This window comes from Neovison vison, chromosome 6 (assembly GCF_020171115.1).
Source record: "Neovison vison isolate M4711 chromosome 6, ASM_NN_V1, whole genome shotgun sequence".
In the NCBI taxonomy this organism is placed as follows: Eukaryota; Metazoa; Chordata; class Mammalia; order Carnivora; family Mustelidae; genus Neogale; species Neogale vison.
Window position 1 is genome coordinate 1,249,788 of NC_058096.1, and position 19,767 is coordinate 1,269,554.

At 59.0% G+C, this 19,767-nt stretch overlaps 1 protein-coding gene across 4 annotated transcripts in view; it reads right to left on the reverse strand.

Moving 5' to 3' along the window:
• The window catches only part of ADARB1 (adenosine deaminase RNA specific B1), a 132,070-nt gene that overhangs the window by 20,373 nt on the left and 91,930 nt on the right, over nucleotides 1-19,767 (reverse strand). For all 4 annotated transcript variants that reach the window (XM_044250798.1, XM_044250796.1, XM_044250797.1 and 1 more), the window contains exons 5-9: nucleotides 16,136-16,250; nucleotides 14,030-14,198; nucleotides 13,058-13,206; nucleotides 11,746-11,914; nucleotides 2,135-2,316 (exon numbers count right to left, since the gene is read on the reverse strand). In XM_044250798.1, the coding sequence (XP_044106733.1) occupies nucleotides 2,135-2,316; nucleotides 11,746-11,914; nucleotides 13,058-13,206; nucleotides 14,030-14,198; nucleotides 16,136-16,250 (784 nt within the window). The remainder of the gene's footprint in view (nucleotides 1-2,134; nucleotides 2,317-11,745; nucleotides 11,915-13,057; nucleotides 13,207-14,029; nucleotides 14,199-16,135; nucleotides 16,251-19,767) is intronic.

Consider the following 19,767-nt stretch of genomic DNA (forward strand, 5'->3'; position numbering starts at 1 on the left):
CCCCTGCCAGCCACGCCAGGACGCCAGGGCCTGACGACGTCTCCAGAGCTGCTTGCTGCACAGACCTGAGGTAAAGCAGCAGCACAGCCTCCGAATTCAGCCTCGCCCAAGGTGAACTGCCACAAGGAGTCTGCGTTCTGAGACGGACTTTGCCGGCAGTGACGCTGCCCAGCGTCCCAGCGTCTGAGGAACACTGCGCCTCCCGAACCCCAGGGCTGCCCTCGGATTTCACCGACGGGTCGTGCGGGCACCGGCCTGACCCCATCACGGGGAAGACCAGGAGCCCGGGCTGTGCAAGCTGCCGATGAGGCCCAGCAGCCGGCCACCCAGCCCCTCGGGAGGCCCTCGGCACCCACGGGCTCCGTCCACCAAAGCTCCCGGGAGCGGGAGCAACGCCGGGAGAGAGCGAAGAGCAGACAGTCACTTTGTGACAGACTTGGTCTCTGTAACGCGACACACAGGGCGACGTCACGGTCTCCGTCTCGCAAATGCTGTTTGCACCACCTTTTCACAAGTACGTGCACACCTCACACACGCTGTGATAAGAACAGTCTGACCGTCACAAAGGAGCTTCCTTCCAGTGTCTTAGAACATCCCCTCGGCAACAGGATCCCGGGCACGGTCCTGGCCGACACGGCGCTGGTCAGGCCACGCCCGAGCACCCGTCCTGTGCCCGGTGTGGCAGACGGCCGGCCGCTGAAACGGAACAGACCGCGGAGGCCCCGGGGAAAGCGATTTTCTGCGTCATGGGAAATGCGCGTCCTGACCGCGACAGGATACTGATGCCCTCTCCCCCGGGGCAGGCTCCATGCGTGCAGACACCCGGGGGCCTCGCCATCACGTTTAGCAGAGTCAGCACTTTTCCATAAAAGATCAAGGTTAAAGTCAGGAAGCCATAAAACGTGATCAGAAACAACCACTGGTTTTCTCCATTTTGCCTAACCTATGTGCTCTAGAGACGCGCCTTCAGCTCAAACACCGGGCTGCTCCCCCAGCGAAGGGCGAGCCGGCAGCCAGTGCCGCAGCCAGGAGCGTGCACACCACGCCACAACACGCGTGCTAGTTTGGGGCTACGGTTTTAGTTCTGAGCGTTAAAAAAGTGAGTAAAACGATATTTTCAAAAGAATAAAAATACCTCAATTGTGTCCCTTAAAGAGGGGTGAACTGAGAAGTTAGGACCCTTGCACGCGAGAGCTCTACTCCCCTCACCGGTCACACTGAGCTGCTAAAGGGAACACAGCAAACAAGTCAGTGACCACAGGCCCGGGCCGGCCACCGCCGCATCACTGCCTGTCCCGGGGGCGCACAACTGCATCCCGGCCTCCCTCTGCAGGAGGCTCTCGCGTCCCTGAGTCTCTCCCTCTGGCGCGGGACGGGACTATGTAGCAGGCAGAGACAGATGGTGGGGGCCAAGTCCGCGCTGTAGTTTATCTAGAGGCCCGGCTTTCGGTCAGTAAAGAGAGGGACGAGGACCTCTCAGTGGCACAGAGGCCCTGAGACAGCCTCCCACTCTCCGCTCTGACCGAGAAGAGATTCCCTACGGCGTTTTCACAGGTGAGACCCCGACGCGGCCTGGTCACGGTCATGGGAACATGGAGCCTGAGAGCCGGACACGGCCCGGTCACGGTCATGGGACACCGACACAGCTGCGCGGCCCAGTCACGGTCACAGTCATGGGAACAAGGACCACGAGAGCCCGACGCGGCCCAGTCACGGTCACGGGAACATGGAGCGTGAGAGCCCGACACGGCCCGGTCACGGTCACGGTCATGGGAACAAGGACCACGAGAGCCCGACGCGGCCCAGCCGGTCACGGGAACATGGAGCCTGAGAGCCGGACACGGCCTGGTCACGATCATGGGACACCGACGCAGCTGCGTGGCCCGGTCACGGTCACGGTCACGGGAACAAGGAGCGTGAGAGCCCGACGTGGCCCGGTCATGGTCACAGTCATGGGAACACGGAGCGTGAGAGCCCGACGCAGCCCGGTCACGGTCACGGGAACAAGGACCACGAGAGCCCGACGCGGCCCGGTCACGGTCACGGTCACGGGAACAAGGACCGCGAGAGCCCGACGCGGCCCGGTGGGTCACGGTCACGGACACCGACGAAGCCACGCGGCGCAGGCACTTGCCGCTGAGCAGGGGCTTGTTGAGCACGTAGAGCGGGGGCAGGTCCTCTATGCCGCAGAGCCGCTGGTACATGGCCCTGGAGAGGTGGTCGCCGTGGTAGAGGCTGCCCAGGATGATACTCGAGAAGTAGATGGGCTCCACGAAGATGCTGAGCAGGGACCCCTGCACGCCCACCACGTTCCACCTGCGGGCAGAGGGGGCACACTGTGAGTGCAGGGGCTCCGTGCCGGGGGATGCCACAGCCCTGCGCGGCCCTGCACCTGCACACTGACGTCCTTCCCGGCGAGCGGACCGCACAACCGGGAAGAGGCAGCACCCAGAAGTGACACAGAGCGAACCCTGCTCAGCGCTTCTTCGGGCCTGTGCAATGGCCTCTGGCCACTCTACCTCCTGGGATGCGTTCCTGAGGCTCAGTGCTGGGAAGGGGTCCATGAGCCACATTTCCTGGGAGAAAAACCAAAAGAGCACATACATTTTTCTTACTTCCATTAAAAGCAATGGCAAAGGAGATCTTGAAAACCTCAAACTGGCTGCTTCCTGCTCCCTGGTGACAAGGTTTGACGTGGGGGGGGAGGCTAGGACGGGAGGGGAGGGCGAGCTCCCCACCGCACTGGGTCACGAGTCATGGCGCCATTCCCGTCGCCGGCAACCTAGGCCTTCTGCTCCCGCGCAGCTGCCCGCTCCCCAGCAGGCCCCCCTCCTTCCTGAGTCCCACAGACAGCAAGAAGCCCGTGGTGCTGGGTGCCAAGGCCACGGCGCCAGGGAAGGCCCCGCCCCGTGTTCCTGGGGCCGGGGGGCTGTCTGGACCGAGGCCACGCAGGAACAAGGCAGACACATGATCAAGAACCTAAGGGAGGCGAGAGCAACTGGAGGGAAAGCGGGATTCCGAGAACAGGACGCGGGGTGCCGACCTCAGGGAAGGCTCCCGAGGGCAGCCCTGACGCTCAGGCCCAGGAGGGACCCCAGGTGGATGGAGGGACCCAGTCAGACCCTGGAGGGCCGCAGTGGCAGCGGGAAGAAGACCAGGGGAAGACAGGCCAGGGCCAACCTGAGCAGCCCGAGAGCCTCAGGGAGCCACGAAGGACTCTGGGCAAGGCAGTAGCACCATGTGATTTCACGGGAAGATTTCTGGAGACGACTCCCCTCCATGCTGCTCTGGGAGGCAGGAGCCACGGGGGGAGGCTGCTGGGGGCCGCCATGGCGGCAGCACGAGTCAGAACTGAGCGGGGACAGGAAGGGAGGCCCGTGGGCTCAGGTTCGGGGCTGAGGGTCTGGGCAGGCTGTGGGGGTGGGGCTGGGGTGCCGAGTCCCTCTCCGCCCTCTGCACTGCCCTCACCGCAAGGCCACTGTGACTGCACCGTGCTTGTACTTTGGGCCCGAGTCCAGCGGCCCCCTCGGCCCTTGTGGAAAGGAGCAGAGGGCCATGCCCAGTGGGTCAACACTGGCAACCGGTGGTGGCACAGGGCCCACTGCCCACACTCCTGACCCACCCAGCCCCATGCTCCGTGCTGGGGCCAGAGCTGCAGAGTCACGGTGGGCGGCTAGCAGAGCGGGGGATGCCCCGTCAGAACGGACCAGGAGGCCCCATCTTGCCGTGGCCCCCGCTGGACCACAGATCTCAAGCCCCAGGGCCCCACCTGTTTCGCCGCTGTCTCCCACAGAGACCACGGCTCCCACCCGCAGTGGCCCGTCCCAGGAGAGCCGCCGTGGGACCCTGTGAACACAGGACAGGACAGGCCACTCCTGTGCACACACCCTCCAACACTCCCATCTTCCCCCTGGAAATCACGGGCATTTCAAAGGCCCCTCCACCCCATCTGGCCTGGCTTTCCCTCCCCCGCCCTTCCCCTCCTGGGTGTGGGCCACCAGGGGTTAGGGGGCGTCTGGCCACTCCTCCCAGGCCCTCCAGCCTGGAGCCCGTCCCCAGCAGCCTCCGGGCCACAGGGCCTGCACCTCTCGGTCTCTGCAGGAAGTCCCTCTCCGCAGGCTTCCACCTGCCACAGGTGTGAACGCCCCAGCCCGCCCCCCGGGGCTCTAATCCTCATTATCTGTCTCCACTCCCACCTGCAGTGTGCAAGCTCCAGGAGGGACGCACAGGCTTCGTCTCCCTCACTGAGACCGCGGGGCACCGCGGGGCACCGGAACCGCGTCCCTAATAAAACCCGCTGAAGGGATGTACCCCAGTCCACATGTTCCTCCCACCCCCTGGAAAGGAAGTCCAAACACAGATTTTCCCATCTTCTAAGAAAAAGCGTGAAATGGCTCCACGCTAACAAAAACCACAGGGGCCCCCTTCTTATGTAAATCAAGCCTCTATGGCGGTTTAGACAGTCTCCCAGTGAGACTCAGCTTCCCAGGGCAAACCCTGAGGCGTGATCCTGCAAAACCCTGCGTCTGTGCCGAGTCAGTAATTCTGAACACATGCTCCGTGAAGAATTCTAGCAGCCATGATGGCTCTGTGGAGGCCCCGGGCGGGGACACGTGGGACGCCAGCACTTCTGCAGACGGGCTCTGCCAACGCGCCTCACAGAGCATGGGGAGGGCGGGGAGGGCAGAGGCAGCTGCGCTCCCAATGTCGCCAAGCACACCTCTGCAAAGACTCGGGCCAGGTGTGCCCACCCACGTATGCCTTGGGGACGGCTCAGCCCCCCTGAGGGCGCCAGGATCCGCAGCAGAGAGCTGGCTACACGAGGAAGAACCCGCAGGTGTCCGGGTAAAACGGCCTCTCTCTCCGCACCCCGTCCCCGCGCACATGACTTCTCCGAGGCCAGGGCTCAGAGCTCCGTGGCCCTGGGTCGCCTCTCCTCTCCACGGCCCTACTGCCCTGCTCCCCTCCTCTCCACGGCCCTACTGCCCTGCTCCCCTCCTCTCCACGGCCCTACTGCCCTGCTCCCCACCCTGGGCCGCCTCTGAGTCTGCGCACCCGGCAGAGTGGAGGGCACCCGCCTCAGATGGGGGATCCCTGCTTCCTCCCTCCTCCCTCCACACAGCTGAGGGCACAGAGGCTATGGTCACGGGAACAGAGCCCCCGCTCCTTCTGGACAGGACTCCTGCGTCTCCCCGGGCCCCGTGGCTACCCTCTCATCACAGGCCCCCACCGGACAGAGAGACGGCACCTGGTGACCCCCAGCTGCAGGGCTGCTCCTGCCTCCCCACGCCCAGCCTGCCCACTGCCCCGATCCTGTGTTCTTCTGTCCTAACAGGGACGTGTGTGGCACAGGGTGATGGCCCTCTGTAAGGGACACGGGCCCCTCACCTTCCAGAGGGGCCACCCGGGATGCTCTCCGTCCCTCGGGGCAGGGACAGCCCCGCAGCCAGCTGGCAACACCCTGGCCGCCACAGCATTTCTGAGCGGCCTTCCAGCCGCCCGGCCCGTGCTGCTCCCTTCAAGCCTACTTGAGTCTATGCTGCTGAGGTGACCCCGAGAGGGTGGAGGCTGGTGCAGGGGCTGGAGGGCTGGGCCACCCGGCCCCACTCCCGCACCCCCACCCCCACTCCCGGGGAGGGCAGAGGCTGGAGCTCCCGGCAGGCGCCCGTGACCTAGGAGTCTTTCTCTGTTGCCTTCCAAAACCATTTCTTGACTGTTTCCTTCTTCCGATGTATTGGGATTTGCTCCTTTGTCACTCAGCGGCTGTGGGGCTTTCTGTGATTGCTTACAATCATTTTCTAATTTCCACTGTGGTTCCTTCTGGGAGTCACGGAGCTGCGGCTGACATACACACCGCGCGTGATAAGGCACACACAGGGTAAGAGGTGTGTGCTTGCTTGTTTGAAGCAAGCTCCAAGCCCAGCGCAGGGCCCAGCGCGGGGCTCGAACCCACGACCCTGAGATCGAGACCCGAGCTGAGATCGAGAGTCGGACCCTTAAGAAAGCCTGAGCCACCCAGATGTCCCAAGAAGGGATCTGTGTGTGTTCTCTTGAGACCTTCACCCCCAAAGCCCTCTCAGACCTTGTCCTATGCCTGCTCTGCTGCCCCCCACCTCCGGCCCCTCCCTGGGCGACCCCGGCCTGCTTTCTGTCGTGGGGGGTTGGTGCGCACTCTCTAGGAGGTCTGTAAATGGAACCAACCGGCACGCACTCCTGCTGGTTTCCCTCACTTTGCATCATCCTTCTGAGCGTCAGCCGAGGCGCACAGGGCATCACTGTTCACTCTTACTTTCCCCAAGGAGCAGCCCACGGCACGGACACACCAGCACGCGTTCATCTACCTCCCTACAGACGGCCGTCTGGGTTGTTCACACTTCTGACGACAAGGACAGCCGCTAGGCACGCGCCTGTGTGACTCTGGACGTGCGCTAGGCACATCTTTAACTTTTAAGACACCGCTGAACTCTGCACGGGTGGTTGTGCCGTCCGTACACCACCCTCGGTGGCTAAGGGCACGGGTCCCCGGCATCGCCGTCCACACCGCATCCGCTCAGAGTTCTGGTGGGTGTGTTTTGTGTCTCGTATGCGTTCCCAGTGAGGATGGGGCTGATGGCCCGCTTGACGTCTTCTTTGATGAAGTGTCCATTCAAATATTTTGCCCATTTTAAAATTGCTTTTCCCCCATATTGAGTTTTGAGGGTCTAAACTTTAATAATGCAAACAGGCCCTTTATCAGACACTTGATTTGTGAATATTTTCTCCCAGTCAGTGACTTTACTTCTTTTTCTTTCAATGGTGTGTTTAAAAGAGTTTGGGGCGCCTGGGTGGCTCAGTGGGTTAAGCGTCTGCCTTTGGCTCAGGTCATGATCTCAGGGTCCTGGGATCTAGTCCCTCGTCAGGCTCCCTGCTCAGCGGGGAACCTGCTTCTCCCTTTCCCACTCCTCTTGCTTGTGTTCCCTCTCTTGCTGTCTTTCTCTCTCTGTCAAATAAATAAACAAAATCTTTCTTAAAAATTAAAAATATACAAGAGAAATAATTTTAATCGGACGAAGTTGAGTGTTTTGGTATATTGTGTAAGAAGGCGCCTACCACAACTGCACGTCCCTTGCTTTCTTCTACAACTTCACACATCTCAGTCTGTGATCCATCTGGAGTTAACTTTTGTATGTGGTGCAGGATATGAAGTTCATTTGTTTGCTTTTACATCCAGATGTCCAATTTTCCCAGCACTACTGGTTAAATAAAAAGACTTTTTCGACACTGAATTAACACTGCACCTTGGTCAGAAGTCAGTGTGACTAACATGGAACAAGTGGAATTTGAAATTATAACACATAAATGCATTTACATCACTGACATCAACAATTAAACACTTAGGCATAAATCTAACAAAACACATACAAGATCTATGTGAGGAAAACGACGAAACTCTGATAAAAGAATCAGAGAGAGAAGCGGGAGAGGTATCCCATGTCCATGGACAGGTATACCCAACACGGTCCGGATCTCGGCTCCTCCCAACTCCACACAGATGCGATGAGTCTCAGTCAAAGGATTCCGCAGGTACTGACAAACGGATTCTGAGGTTCAAGTGGAGGCAAAAGACCCAGAAAAACCAACACGGACAGCACAGGAGGGGAACAAGGCTGAGCCAAGACCGCGGCTTCATGACTGACTATAAAGCTACGCAACGGTGATGCTCGGATTCCTGAGAACTGCATCCGGCCTGACATATACTTGGTCTCCATTCCTGCTTCCCGGCTCATGGCTCCAAAAACCCTTGGGATTTCCCGAGTGAGGAGAGCACTTAGAGGTGCCTTTTGCTACGTGAATGAGGTAAGTTTTAGAAAGCACTTGAGGACGAGGGAGGAACCTCTAGTCCCATCCCCCAATCTCCAAGGAGCAGAGAGGGGCTAGACACTGAGGTAAGCACCAGTGGACAATGATTTGAGGCCTGGCTGGTTCAGCAGGTAGAGCATGTGCCTCCTGATCTTGGGGTCATGAGTTTGAACCCAATGTTGGGTGTAAAGATTACTTAAGAAATTTAAAAAAATTTTTTTAAATCACCAATGGCCAATGATTTAATGAATTGTGCCTGTGTAACGAAGCTTCCATAAAACCCTCAAAGGACAGAGCTTGAAGCTTCCAGGTTGGTGGACTCGGGGATGTGAGGAGAGCAGAGCCCCTGGAGAGGGCTGGTAAGCTCCCTCCCGAGGCCTCATGCGACCCTCTCCCTGTGACCTGCCCTCTGCGTCTCTTCATCTGGCTGCTCTGAGTTAATCCTTTTCTAATAAGCTGGTGATTAATGAGGAAAACGTTTCTCTGAGATCTGCGAGCTGCTCCAGCAAGTTAATCGGACCCAAGGAGGAGGGCCTTGAGACCCCCAACTTACAGCTGGCGGGTCAGAAGCGCAGGCGAATCGCGGGACACCCAGCGGGTGCTGAGGATTCCTTGTTAGACATGAGGGACCGACCCCTCCCCCAAACAACGGAACTCGGTTCAAAATCCAACGGTGCGACACTAGTGCGGCAGAACAGCCGACAAACGAGTCCCAGCAACAGAACGGAGCCCAAGGACAGACCCGCAGAGATGCAGTTAACGATCCTTGCTGAGGACACAGAGGCAACACCAGGAGGCAACGAGAGCGTCCTCAGCCAGTGGGGCCCAACAACCGAGCAGCCACGCGCAAACGCGGACCCTGACACAGACCTAACGCCCCTCCCGATTCACTCACAGCGGGTCACAGACCTAAACGGAGAATGTAAAACTGGAAAACTCCTAGAAAAGAGCTCAGGAGACCATCTGGACGACCCTAGGTCTGGTGATGACTTTTCAGAACACCAGAAAGGCACAACCCATGAAAGAAACAGCGACAGGCTGGACTGCCTTAAAACTGAAGACTTCGGTGAGACACAGTACCCACAGCATGAGAAGACAGGCCGCCGAAAATTCTGCAAAAGATACGTCTGATAAAGGACTGTTATTTAAAATATATGGAAAAAACTCTTAAAACCCCAAAAGAAAACAAACTACCCTATTAAAAAATGGGTGAAAGGTCTTCACAGACAGCTCACCATGTTTGTAGTTCTTGTGAGCTGACTGGAGCGTGAGTGACCGTGCTGAGCGTGCACGAGCAAGGAGCTCTTGGACCCGGCTCTCAGTTCTTCGGGGCAAATACCCAGAAGGGGAATCGCGGGGTCACACGGTAATTGTATGGTTCGCTTCTTAAGGAGCCAATATTCCTGGATGGATCGATTTAACTTTATGTTAATTCTTTCCATTTCCACCCATAATTTCACAAGTCCACACAAAATCTGAGCAAGACATCTGGTGACACTTGAGCAGATTCTAAAACATTCTCGGAAGAACAGAGGTTTATAAAAAGCTGCAAGAGACTTGGAAGACGGAAGAGCAAAAACGACAGCGATACCCAATCAGGCCTTCAGACACACCGCAATGCCAGAAGGGCAAACACCGTGGGATCTGTACGTCACGCCGGACTATGAGCCAACAGTGATTCGAGAGGCTAGGAACGGATCCATCTCTGTAAGACAGTTCCGTATGTAAGAGAAATGCCTCCACAGGTCAACGAGGGAAACGAGGCCAATCATTTAATAAACAGTATCCGGGAAACAGATTCGCTGTATTAAAATAACAAAGCCAAACTGTTACTTACCCTACAAACTTGTTATGGGCCTGAATTTGAAAGTAAAATGATAAAAGTCTCAGAAAAAAGTACGGGAGAACATTTTTATGTCCTTAATTTGAGAAGGAATTTCTTAAATAAGATCCTGAAAGTGCAAATCGCAGGGTGAAACATTAATGAATCAGGTAGTAGCAACGCGAAGGGTTTCTGTTCAGTAAGAGCACAGCACGGACCAGGACAAGACAGGAGTCTGGACTGGAGGAGACACGGAACCGTTTTTTCCCCAAAGGTTTTATTTATCCATTTGAGAGAGAGAGAGACAGAGAGAGAGAGAGCATGAGAGAGGAGAGGTCAGAGGGAGCAGCGGACTCTCCATGGAGCAGGGAGCCCCATGTGGGACTCGATTCCGGGACTCCGGGATCTGACCTGAGCCAAAGGCAGTCGCTTAACCCACTGAGCCCCCCACGTGCCCCAACACGGAAGTTCTGGAACCGTCAAGGACAGCAGTACAAACCACACGAGGCACGTCTATAGACAAAGAGGGAAAAAGCACGAGATCCCAAAGACAAATGGGCAGAGGGTATCGCCAGGCAAGTGTGACGAGAAAGCTGCTGCCCCTTGCGCCCAGCAGACCCGTTTTCAGATAAGGAGGAGACTTATCTGACGGATGGTGGAGGTGTGAAGCGCGTGAGCGCTCTGGGGCACGTCTGCTATCATCTGAGAAGGTCCCCACGAGTACAGCAGAGATCCTGGACGACGAAGGTCTAGAATGAGCTACGCTCACGGAAACTCAAGGCTGAACCATGGAGGAGAGTCAGGGCAGACCCAAGTCTGGTCGGTGAGGGAACGGACAGGGCACGGTCCGTGATGACGACAGGGTCTTTGCAGAGCTGAGAAGTAATCAGCCCACTACTTATTACAGCATCGGGGACAGTCCCCGAACACTGGCTTGAGAGAAACTGTGAGACGCAGGACAGCATTTAAAACCCAATTTCGGGGGCGCCCGGGTGAGCTCCATGGGTTAAAGCCTCTGCCTTCGGCTCAGGTCATGATCTCAGGGTCCTGGGATCGAGTCCCGCATTGGGTTCTCTGCTCAGCGGGGAGCCTGCTTCCCCTCTCCCTCTGCTGCCTCTCTGCCTACCTGTGATCTCCGTCAGATAAATAAATAAAATCTTAAAAAAAATACAAACCCAATTCCACCTCTAAAAATCACAACAGACGCATAAATACCCCAGCATGACGCGTGTTTTTCAAGGCTGCACACACACACACACGCGCGCGCGCGTGGACGTGAAAGTGAACAGAGGGCAGACACGAAGGGCACGTGATAAGCAAAGGCGTGAGGGTGGGCATGTGGGCACCTGCGCTTGGGGGGCAGCGGCCGCGTGTGAGCAATCAGGCTCCATGTCCGTGAGTTCCCTGACAAGATCCACTCAAGAAAACCAGCCCGGGAGGCCCCCCGACCCCTGAGCGGGGCGCTGTGTGCACACGCACGCGGGGCCGGCCGCTCTGGAAGCGCAGACGGGACACGCTCGCGGTGGGCGGCACAGCAGGGACGGGAAGACGGACGAGATCTCAGCCTCACGGGCTCTGCGCCGTCCCCTCCCTGCCATCTCCCTGTTACTTTGTTTTTCTTCCCAGTAGACATCTGTTAAAAACGGCGAGTACCGGAGCTACGCCAGCATCTGAGCCCATGGTCACCCGGCCTGGACACACCTGCTTCTGAAGACACATCCGTCACACGAAGGCGAACAGCGTGTCTGCGGTAGCCCAGCCGCGCGCGGAGCCACCCCCGCCCGGACGCTAGGGACACCTGCGCTCCGTAACCCGAAGTGGCAGGTCAGCGGCAAGCAGGACCGCCCGGGGGGCAGCCGGGAGAAAGGAGGACACTGTCCCTTCAGACAGTGGCAGATGGGTGTAAAGTCACCGTCTGCAGCCCCTGGACTCCGCAGAACCCGCACGTGTGAACCCAGACGCGGAGCAGCGCGAGGGGCCCGGGGCCTGCGGCACGCGGGGCCCAGCTCGATCCCCACTGGGGAGGAGCCCCGGGCCCGCGGAGAGCGCGGTGGCTGGAGCCGGGAGCCCGCGGCCGGCCTTACCGCGCCATCTTGTCGCTGCAGGACATGGTGAGCAGCCTCTCGCCCTGCAGCACCCCGTCCCACGTCTGCAGGCTCGCGCTGGGCCGCACGGGGATCGTGCCTTCGCCAGACTCTATCTTCGTCCGCAGCTGTCCTCTGGCCTTGCGGTTCGGGTGTCTGTCCGCCGGTTCTAGGAGAGGGAGGCCGGGTGAGGGTCCCCGCGGGCAGCCGCCTGGATGGCGGACGTCCGCTCACAGCCCTGTGCCGCGTCCGTCTCTCCGACACGGACGTGCAACACGGCAGAGAGAACGGCAGGACGGGCTGCGCCACGGACCGAATCCGGGACGCTGGTCTGTCCGGGGCTAGGGAGAGAGGCCTCCGTTCGCACCGCACTGGTTTCCCTCGTGAAAAAGGAGCTGGCGCAGAGGGGACAAAATGCGAACGTGCGGGACTCTACGTGACGTGACGGTGTCTGAGTGTCGTGTCTTCTCCCTGCGTCTTTAAACTTTCAGAAACAAATCCCAGAGATGCTGAAATCGGCGGGAGGGAGCGGGCACGCACACCCACACCACACAACGTGCTATCTCTGGGTTACGTGAACCCGGGCGGCCAGAATGTTTTCTTACACCGCACAACGCGCAGCAATTTCCCATAGCGGGCGTGTTTCCTCTGTAATCGAGGGAACGAGGACCTCAGATGCTGAACTGCAGGTGCTTCCGCTCGGGAGAAGAGATGAACGAGGACACAGGTTCCTCCACAACAGCGGCACGGACCCCCGGTCCCTCGTGTGTGCCTGCTTCTGACGTGCCCGCCACAGCACGCAGGTACGCGCAGCAGAGCACAGCTCGTGCGAAGCCCCGAGGCGGAGCACGGACGGCCCAAATCTAAATACGAGTCTGACTCAGCAGCCTCGCTCTGACCCGCTAGTGCACGTAGGGCACCCCTCAGGTTTCCTCATCCAATTATTCCTTGAAAAGAAAAGCCTGGGGGCGCATGGGGGGCTCACTGGGTTAAAGCCTGTGCCTTCAGCTCAGGTCATGATCTCGGGGTCCTGGGATCGAGTCCCGCATCGGGCTCTCTGCTCGGCGGGGAGCCTGCTTCCTCCTCTCTCTCTGCCTACTTGTGATCTCTGTCAAATAAATAAATAAAATCTTAAAAAAAAAATCCTTAAAAAAAACACCACCACCACCTCGTGCTTTTATATATTCCCATCAGATCTACTTTCGAAGCCAGAAGTTTCAAGAAAAAGAAGAAAAGGACACTAATGTAGGTCTGCTCCGCTGTCACCCCATAACCCGAGCCTCCCGGAGACGCGGCTGGCCGAGCCCCGTACCTTCCAGGATGGGCTCGTGCGGCGAGAAGATCCTGGCGTCCCCGCAGGGAGATGTGCTGATGTACAGGTGGAACTGCACGCTGTCCCTGAGCTTCAGCCCCCCACGCTCCGACTTCTGGAAGATGGATCGCTTTTGATCGTCCTTGTTACTAGAAGGAAGAGTTGCAAACATGAACTTTACAGCCGTGGACAGCCAAATTTTTGTCTGTCGTAACTTACGACGACGGTCAGAGGCCACTGCTTTCAACAGGGTACGGGTCGCTCGAACCGGGACGTTTCCGTGTTGGGGAGAAGAACACAGCTAGTGACCGAGCCCACCCAGTACAGAAGCCGTCGGAACGGCACGAGCGTCCCTTCTTCCCATTCAGAACTCCGACAGACAGACGGCACGCAAGCCGCGGCTCGGTAAAGAAAAGCCGCTCAGACAGGACTAGAACGACGGGCCCTGGGCCCCAGGCGGCTCGGCTCTGCTCCGGCTCCCGCTGCGCCCAGAAGCTCGCCGCCCCAGCACAGACCTCAGATCGACGGCCGCGTGGGCCGCGAGCACACGTGGGCCCACTGTGTGTGGTCACCCCTGGACTCGGACGCTGGAGCATCATGGGAAAACAGGACCCAACTTCATCCTTGCCAATAAGGTCACTGTTGTGAGAATTTTTCAGAGATTACAGAAACGATGAAGGTTTTGCACTACACTCTGACGGGAGGCGTGGTTTTTAAAACTGCTTCCTCGGGGCGCCTGGGGGGCTCCGAGGGTTCAAGCCGCTGCCTTCCGCTCGGGTCACGGTCTCAGGGTCCTGGGATCGAGCCCCGCGTCGGGCTCTCTGCTCCGCGGGAGCCTGCTTCCCCTCCCCCGCCCCGCCTGCCTCTCTGCCCGCTTGTGGTCTCTGTCCGTCAAATCAATCCATGAAGTCTTTAAAAAAATCACAGTACACGAAAGCAAACGCGGTCTCGTGTGGCGGCGCCAGAACTCACGACAGGTAGAGCTCCAGCTGCGCGTAGAGGAAGCGCAGCAGGGCCCGCCGCGCGATGATCTCCGCGTGACAGTCGTTGAGCGCGAGGCCGCGGTCGCTCATGTACTCGCCGTTGATGCACTTTGTCCCCGTGGACACGCTTACCACCTTGGCGTCTTTCACGTCGGTGCCTGGAGAACGAGCAAGACAGGACGCCTCGTGCCTCGCCCCCTCCCGGCTCTGGCGCTCGCGGCCGGCGCTCCCGGGGGGAGAGGCCCTGCCCCGGCTGGTACCTGCGCAAACGCAGGCTCTGGACCGCGCCCCCCCGGCCGCCCCGAGGACTCCTGGCCTGACGCTTCTGGACACAAACCTCCCTCCCCGTGAGTCTACAGGCTCCAACCCCAAGGAAGGTGTTTCCTCGGGGGCAGCCGGTCTCCTGAACGTTCCCCGCCGGCTCCCGGCAGGCAGCCCCAGGTACAGGCCGACTAACTGGTCCATCAAAGCGCCGGGAGGCTACAGGGAAGGGCCTGCGGCCGCCAGAGGGACAAGAGGGAAAGAGAGGACGTGGCCCGTGGGGTGTTGGGAACGGCCCTGGGAGCGCAGCCACGGATGGGACATCTGCGGACAGACCACACGCTGCAGACACGGGGCAAGAGTGGACACCGCCCTGTGGTAACCTCCCCCACCGCCCGCTCCATGCACGGCGCGCCCCGAGCAGCAGGTACAGCGCCGGCCCGCAGGGCAGGGTCCCCGCTTCATTCCCACACGTGCCCTCACGGGCACACGGCCTGTCTCCACTTAGCAGATAAGGACCCACGGGGCCAAACGGCCGCCCAAAGTCGCTCAACCAGCAGGAGCCCAACCTGAACCGCCATCTGATGCCAGGGCCACAGGCCACGGGCTGGGTGGCACTATCTGCAAGGGAACACGGTGGCCCTGAGCAAGAGGTCCCCAGGGAGATGCATGACGAGGGCACCACGGCCCGGGAGCCAGTCCGCCCCCTCCGGGACAGCGAGAAGAGCTGCCCAGGAGGACCCGGCGGCCGCTCACTCCTGCTGCCGGCCGGGGCACGGAGCCACGCCCAGGGAAGACAGCGTCCCCGGAGCCGAAGCATCCCCCTTTTGTCACGCGACACAGCAGCAAAGGGAGGGGGCGGGAGAGCATGGGCATCTATCCGCAGAGTTAGACCCCAGGGAACGTCCAGAGCACGTCCTCCGACCGCAGACCCACGCTCAGCTGCGCCAGGGTGAGGACGTGCTGCGAGGAAAAGCCGTCACTAAAACGGCGCTCAGGTGTCCTCGGCCACACTGGGACCACGGACTCACGTCCGGCCCGCGATGGGAGAGAGTGCTACCCTGGAAGAAAGGACAGTGCGTTCGCCCACAGGGAGGACGGGGATTCCTCCCTGACCGGCAGGTGGAGACAGGCAAAGCGTTCCCAGCTCACTCACTTGCTCTCCGGCCTTCGGGGGCTTTTCGCACACAGCCCTCCAGGCTCAGCCAGCCAGCGTGGGGCCGAGTGGATGCCCCAGGGCAGAGGGCCCCACAGGAGCAGGGGTCCCCGCTGGGGCCACCACTGTGGTCTCCTGTCCCTGGGAGTGGTCCCCGGGCAGACAGGGCTCAGCGTCCTCACCCCTGGGGTGCAGGAAAGGACTCAGGGGTACCTTGCGCTGGTGGGAACTTCTGGGTAAATTTAACAGGGCTCCTTCTGCCAACCCGAAGTGTGCTTTTTACCTGTGCATTTCCTGTTCTTCCTAGAGCTGCCTGTCCCCACAAAACTAGCGATCAGGGTCACTCCTGGGTAAGCCAGATGCAACCCACTGACAAATGAAGCAGGAAGGGGGGGGTGCCATTTTGCTGGACTTTTCCAGAGTCAGTCAAAACCGCTCACATGGGATTATAGGAATCGGATGCTAATACAGCAGCACGCTTTCTCCAAATAAGAAAACGTAGGTTAAAGCAATGAACATATAAGAAAAAAGTTTGGAAAGTGCGGTTCCCCTGTTTGCAGGTGGCGGAGATTCTGAAGAACTAGGAAAACAGCCCCGTTAGTGTCACAGAGACGGTCAGTCGCGGCCAGAGAGCACGTCCTCTCTCTTTTCAGCGCGAAGCACAGCACAGAGTTTTACCTGTGGTCATGACGACGCCGGCTAGAACTTTCCTGCGAGCGTGCGGAGAGGAGAAGTTGTCCGTCAGGTCGCCGAACTTATCCTGCACCAGGCGGGCCACGGCATCGGCTAGCACCTGAGGACCACAGCAGGGAGTCAGGGGTGCGGACTGGCCCCTGCCCCGTGCACACCGACAAGGCTGTCCCTTCGGAGTGGCCTTACAGACGGCTTCTCTTCTTTGCAAATCTGGCAAACAGGCACGTGTCTGTGCATGGGCGGGCGGGCTTTTTTCTCCCTCTAAAACACTCCCTGGAAACACAGGCCCCAGGAGCTTTGGAGGCTCCGGGTGGAATTCTTCGAGAGTCTCACGGACAGGGACAGTCCAGAGCCTGTGCCACCCCTCTGGCCCTCCCAATACCCCAATACCCCAGCACCCCCCCCCGGATGAAGAAGCTGAGGCAGGCCCCAGCCAGAGCAGCACCCCCGGCCACCCGCCTCACACCCTCCGCGGCTCTGCACCCAGCTCTCCCAGCCTCCGAGGCCACGGGGAGCGACAGGGCTTTTGGAGGAAGTGAAAATGCTCCTTTTCCTGAGTGCAGGAGGGGTGGCCGTCCACTCGGGGGCTGACGGGGCCAGGGAACACTCCCCCGAGTGTGACCCACAACATCAGGGCAAGAGAAGGGGCTGCGTGATGAACGCCCAGGAGAAGAGCCACGCAGCTGTGCTAGCCTCTGCCCGGGGCACCTGCTGCACGGCCTGGGAGCAGCGCCGGCGAGGCCTGCGAGGGCCCCCGCCACAGACCCAGCCCCCGCAGACAGCACTGACGGCCACGCTCCCTGGGGAAGGGGGGACAGGTGGCTGGTCCACCGCCAGACCCGTCGGCCTGCCCTGCAGGCTGCGTTTCCCAGCAGCGAACACAGCCGTGGTCTTGCTTCACGGTTTACAACGGATCTTGGATACAAGTGTTTCTGGGAAGTGAAGCCCAACGGGACATGCATGTGGGCAGTGTGTCCTCCAACCTCACACTGGTCCGTGAGTATCAAACAGCTATGTCTGGTGTCCCCAGCTTGGCCTGTGATAAAACACTCCCCAAATGGACGGAAACGTCCATCATCCTAAATGATGACTTTTTAAAAAAAATTATTTATTTATTTGTCAGGGAGAGAGAGAGAACACAAGCAGGCAGGGTGGCAGGTAGAGGTAGAGAGAGAAACAGGCTCCCCACTGAGCAAGGAGCCCGATGCGGGACTCGATCCTAGGACCCTGGGATTAGAACCTGAGCTGAAGGCAGCAGCTTAACCAACTGAGCCACCCAGGTGTCCCTTAAATGATGACTTTCTTTGAAAAAAACAAAAGTCACCAGGATTTCTTCCTCCTGCCTTTGCCCCAGTAAGTACCAAAGAGTCCCCAGAAGACTGTGCTCAAGTCGGGGGTGGGGAGCATGGACAGAAAACGGGGGGCAGCAAGCCCCCCCGCACCCCAGGCAGAGGCCTCAGTGCCACACGCGTGGGGGCAGGCGACACGGTGGGAAGGGGATCAAAGATGAAGGACCACGTGTTCCAATTTACATAAGAGAAAAAGTCTTGAGAGGCTAAGAATAAGCCACAGAAAAGAAAAGCTTCCGTTTCATGGAAGGTCCGGGCAATCTCCAAACCGCAGAGCTCAGAGATGCTCAGAGGAGGTCAGGCCCTTGTGTGGACACTTACTGGTCAGAGGCGGGCACGGTCAGCACCGGGACTGTTCCTCCAGCCCCTCAGAGACTGCAGGTAAGAGAGCGAGTCTCTGTACGTGCTGCGGGCACCGTATACGGGAGAGTCACGCCCGCGCCCCCCAGCCCCAGGCGTCTCTGCAACAGCCCCAGGTGCTGAGAGGCCACGGCTCAAAGCTGGGCTGGGGCCGACGGCCGGCTTCTGCCCCTCACAGAACCCACTAAAGGCCGAGGGCTCTGCACGCCTCCATGCACCATGGCGTCTGGGTTTAAACCCTGGAATGCCACTATGGACACGATGAAGGCAACAAGTCCCATGACCAGGGACTCAAGGGCCACTCCAGGCAAATGGTGTGGATGCTCAGCGCTCCCGAGGGCGGGCCTGGAGACGTCCCGTGCAAAGACGGCGGAGCCCAGAATCCAAGCTGCGAGGGCTGATTCTGCAGGGACCGCCCCAGGTCCTCCAAGGAAAGCTCCCGGGGGGTGTGCTCCAGAGACACCACGGTGGGGGCCCAGTGAGCAGACACGGGCACAGACGGCTCCGCGGCCACAAGGTTCAGAAATGAGCTTTGGACGCTCGCAGAACCCAGGCAAGCGGCCGGGGGCAGGGCTGACAGGACCGCTGCCTACCTCCTCCCTCCCTTAGGTGGGATTCCCAGACGCCCCCCCGGTGAGGCCCCACGTGGACCCCAGCAGAGCTCTGGTCTCTGCTCCCGCAGAAATCCGGGCCAGGCTAGGGCCCCTGCCTGCCTCCCTGCCACGCCGGGACCCTCCACCCTGCAAAACCCAGGCATCAGGGGTTCGCAGCGTTTGGCAGGTCTCCAATCGTCTCACGTGCGACTCTTCTGATGCTAAGGGAAGTCAGGTGGCCGCAGACCGTGAACAGTCGCGAACTCAAGCTGGAACACGCGCAGCAAACAGCAGACCTGAAAACAGGAAATCTCCAGGGAACTAGTGCCATCGACGTGTGAAACAGTAAGTGGACTGACGTCCTTCTGACAAACGTTCGTAACAGGTTAATGTGGGACGTACTACCTGTGGGAGGCCATGGTAAGGCTTGAGACGAGGACCCAACCAGGCCCTGACTGTGCCTCCTTTAAAGGCTGAATAGCCGAACAAAAGGCTAAGGTCCATGAAGTCGAGCAGCACTGGGAAAGGGTCTGTGCTGTGTGTTGCACGCTCGCCTACGTGACTGCCCACACGTTTGCTAGTCAGCGAGAGACGATCTGGCCGGGGTCAGAAATTCTTGGCTGGTCCTTGCTGGCCTTGCACAGGCCGTAGACTACACCACAGTAAGACTGTGCTGTGCTTCCATAAACTGTGTCTTGAGTGGCCTTGAAGCCAGCACATCTGGCGCTAGAAGGTCTGCTATTGGTGTTTGGGAAATAGGTAATGGGAAAGCTTGGAGGATTTTCTGTGCTTGTTGCAAACTCTTTAGCAATCAGCTAAAATTAGATACTTTTCTTATGATTGTTTCTGTTAGCTATATAATGCCCCACAGCCTTGAATAAACTCGGCACCACGGGACATCCCCCTCGGTGCTCCTCCTGCCCCATCTCTTTGACTCTTAATTTTCACCACCCTCTTACCCTCACGTTCCTGGTCAATTTGTCATGCCGGCCGCGACAATTACCGGGTTCACTGACTGCCCGTGGGACACTCTGAACACACTACTTCTTACATGATGCTGTATTTGGCTCAGCTTTAGGCAGAATAGTTTCTTCTTCTAAACCCTAGCAGTACCGGTCACCTCGGGCAACAGCATAGAGAAATTACTCTAATTGTGTTCAAAGGCACCAGAGAAGCCACGACCTTCCAGATTCTTCTACGAGAAATACAAGCGGTCCGTGTACTGATCTGAGTCCCTTCATTCTCTCCTCAAACCAGTGCACAATTCATCTTCAACCTCGGTACTACTTCAACAAAAAGGAACAGAGGAGGGTAA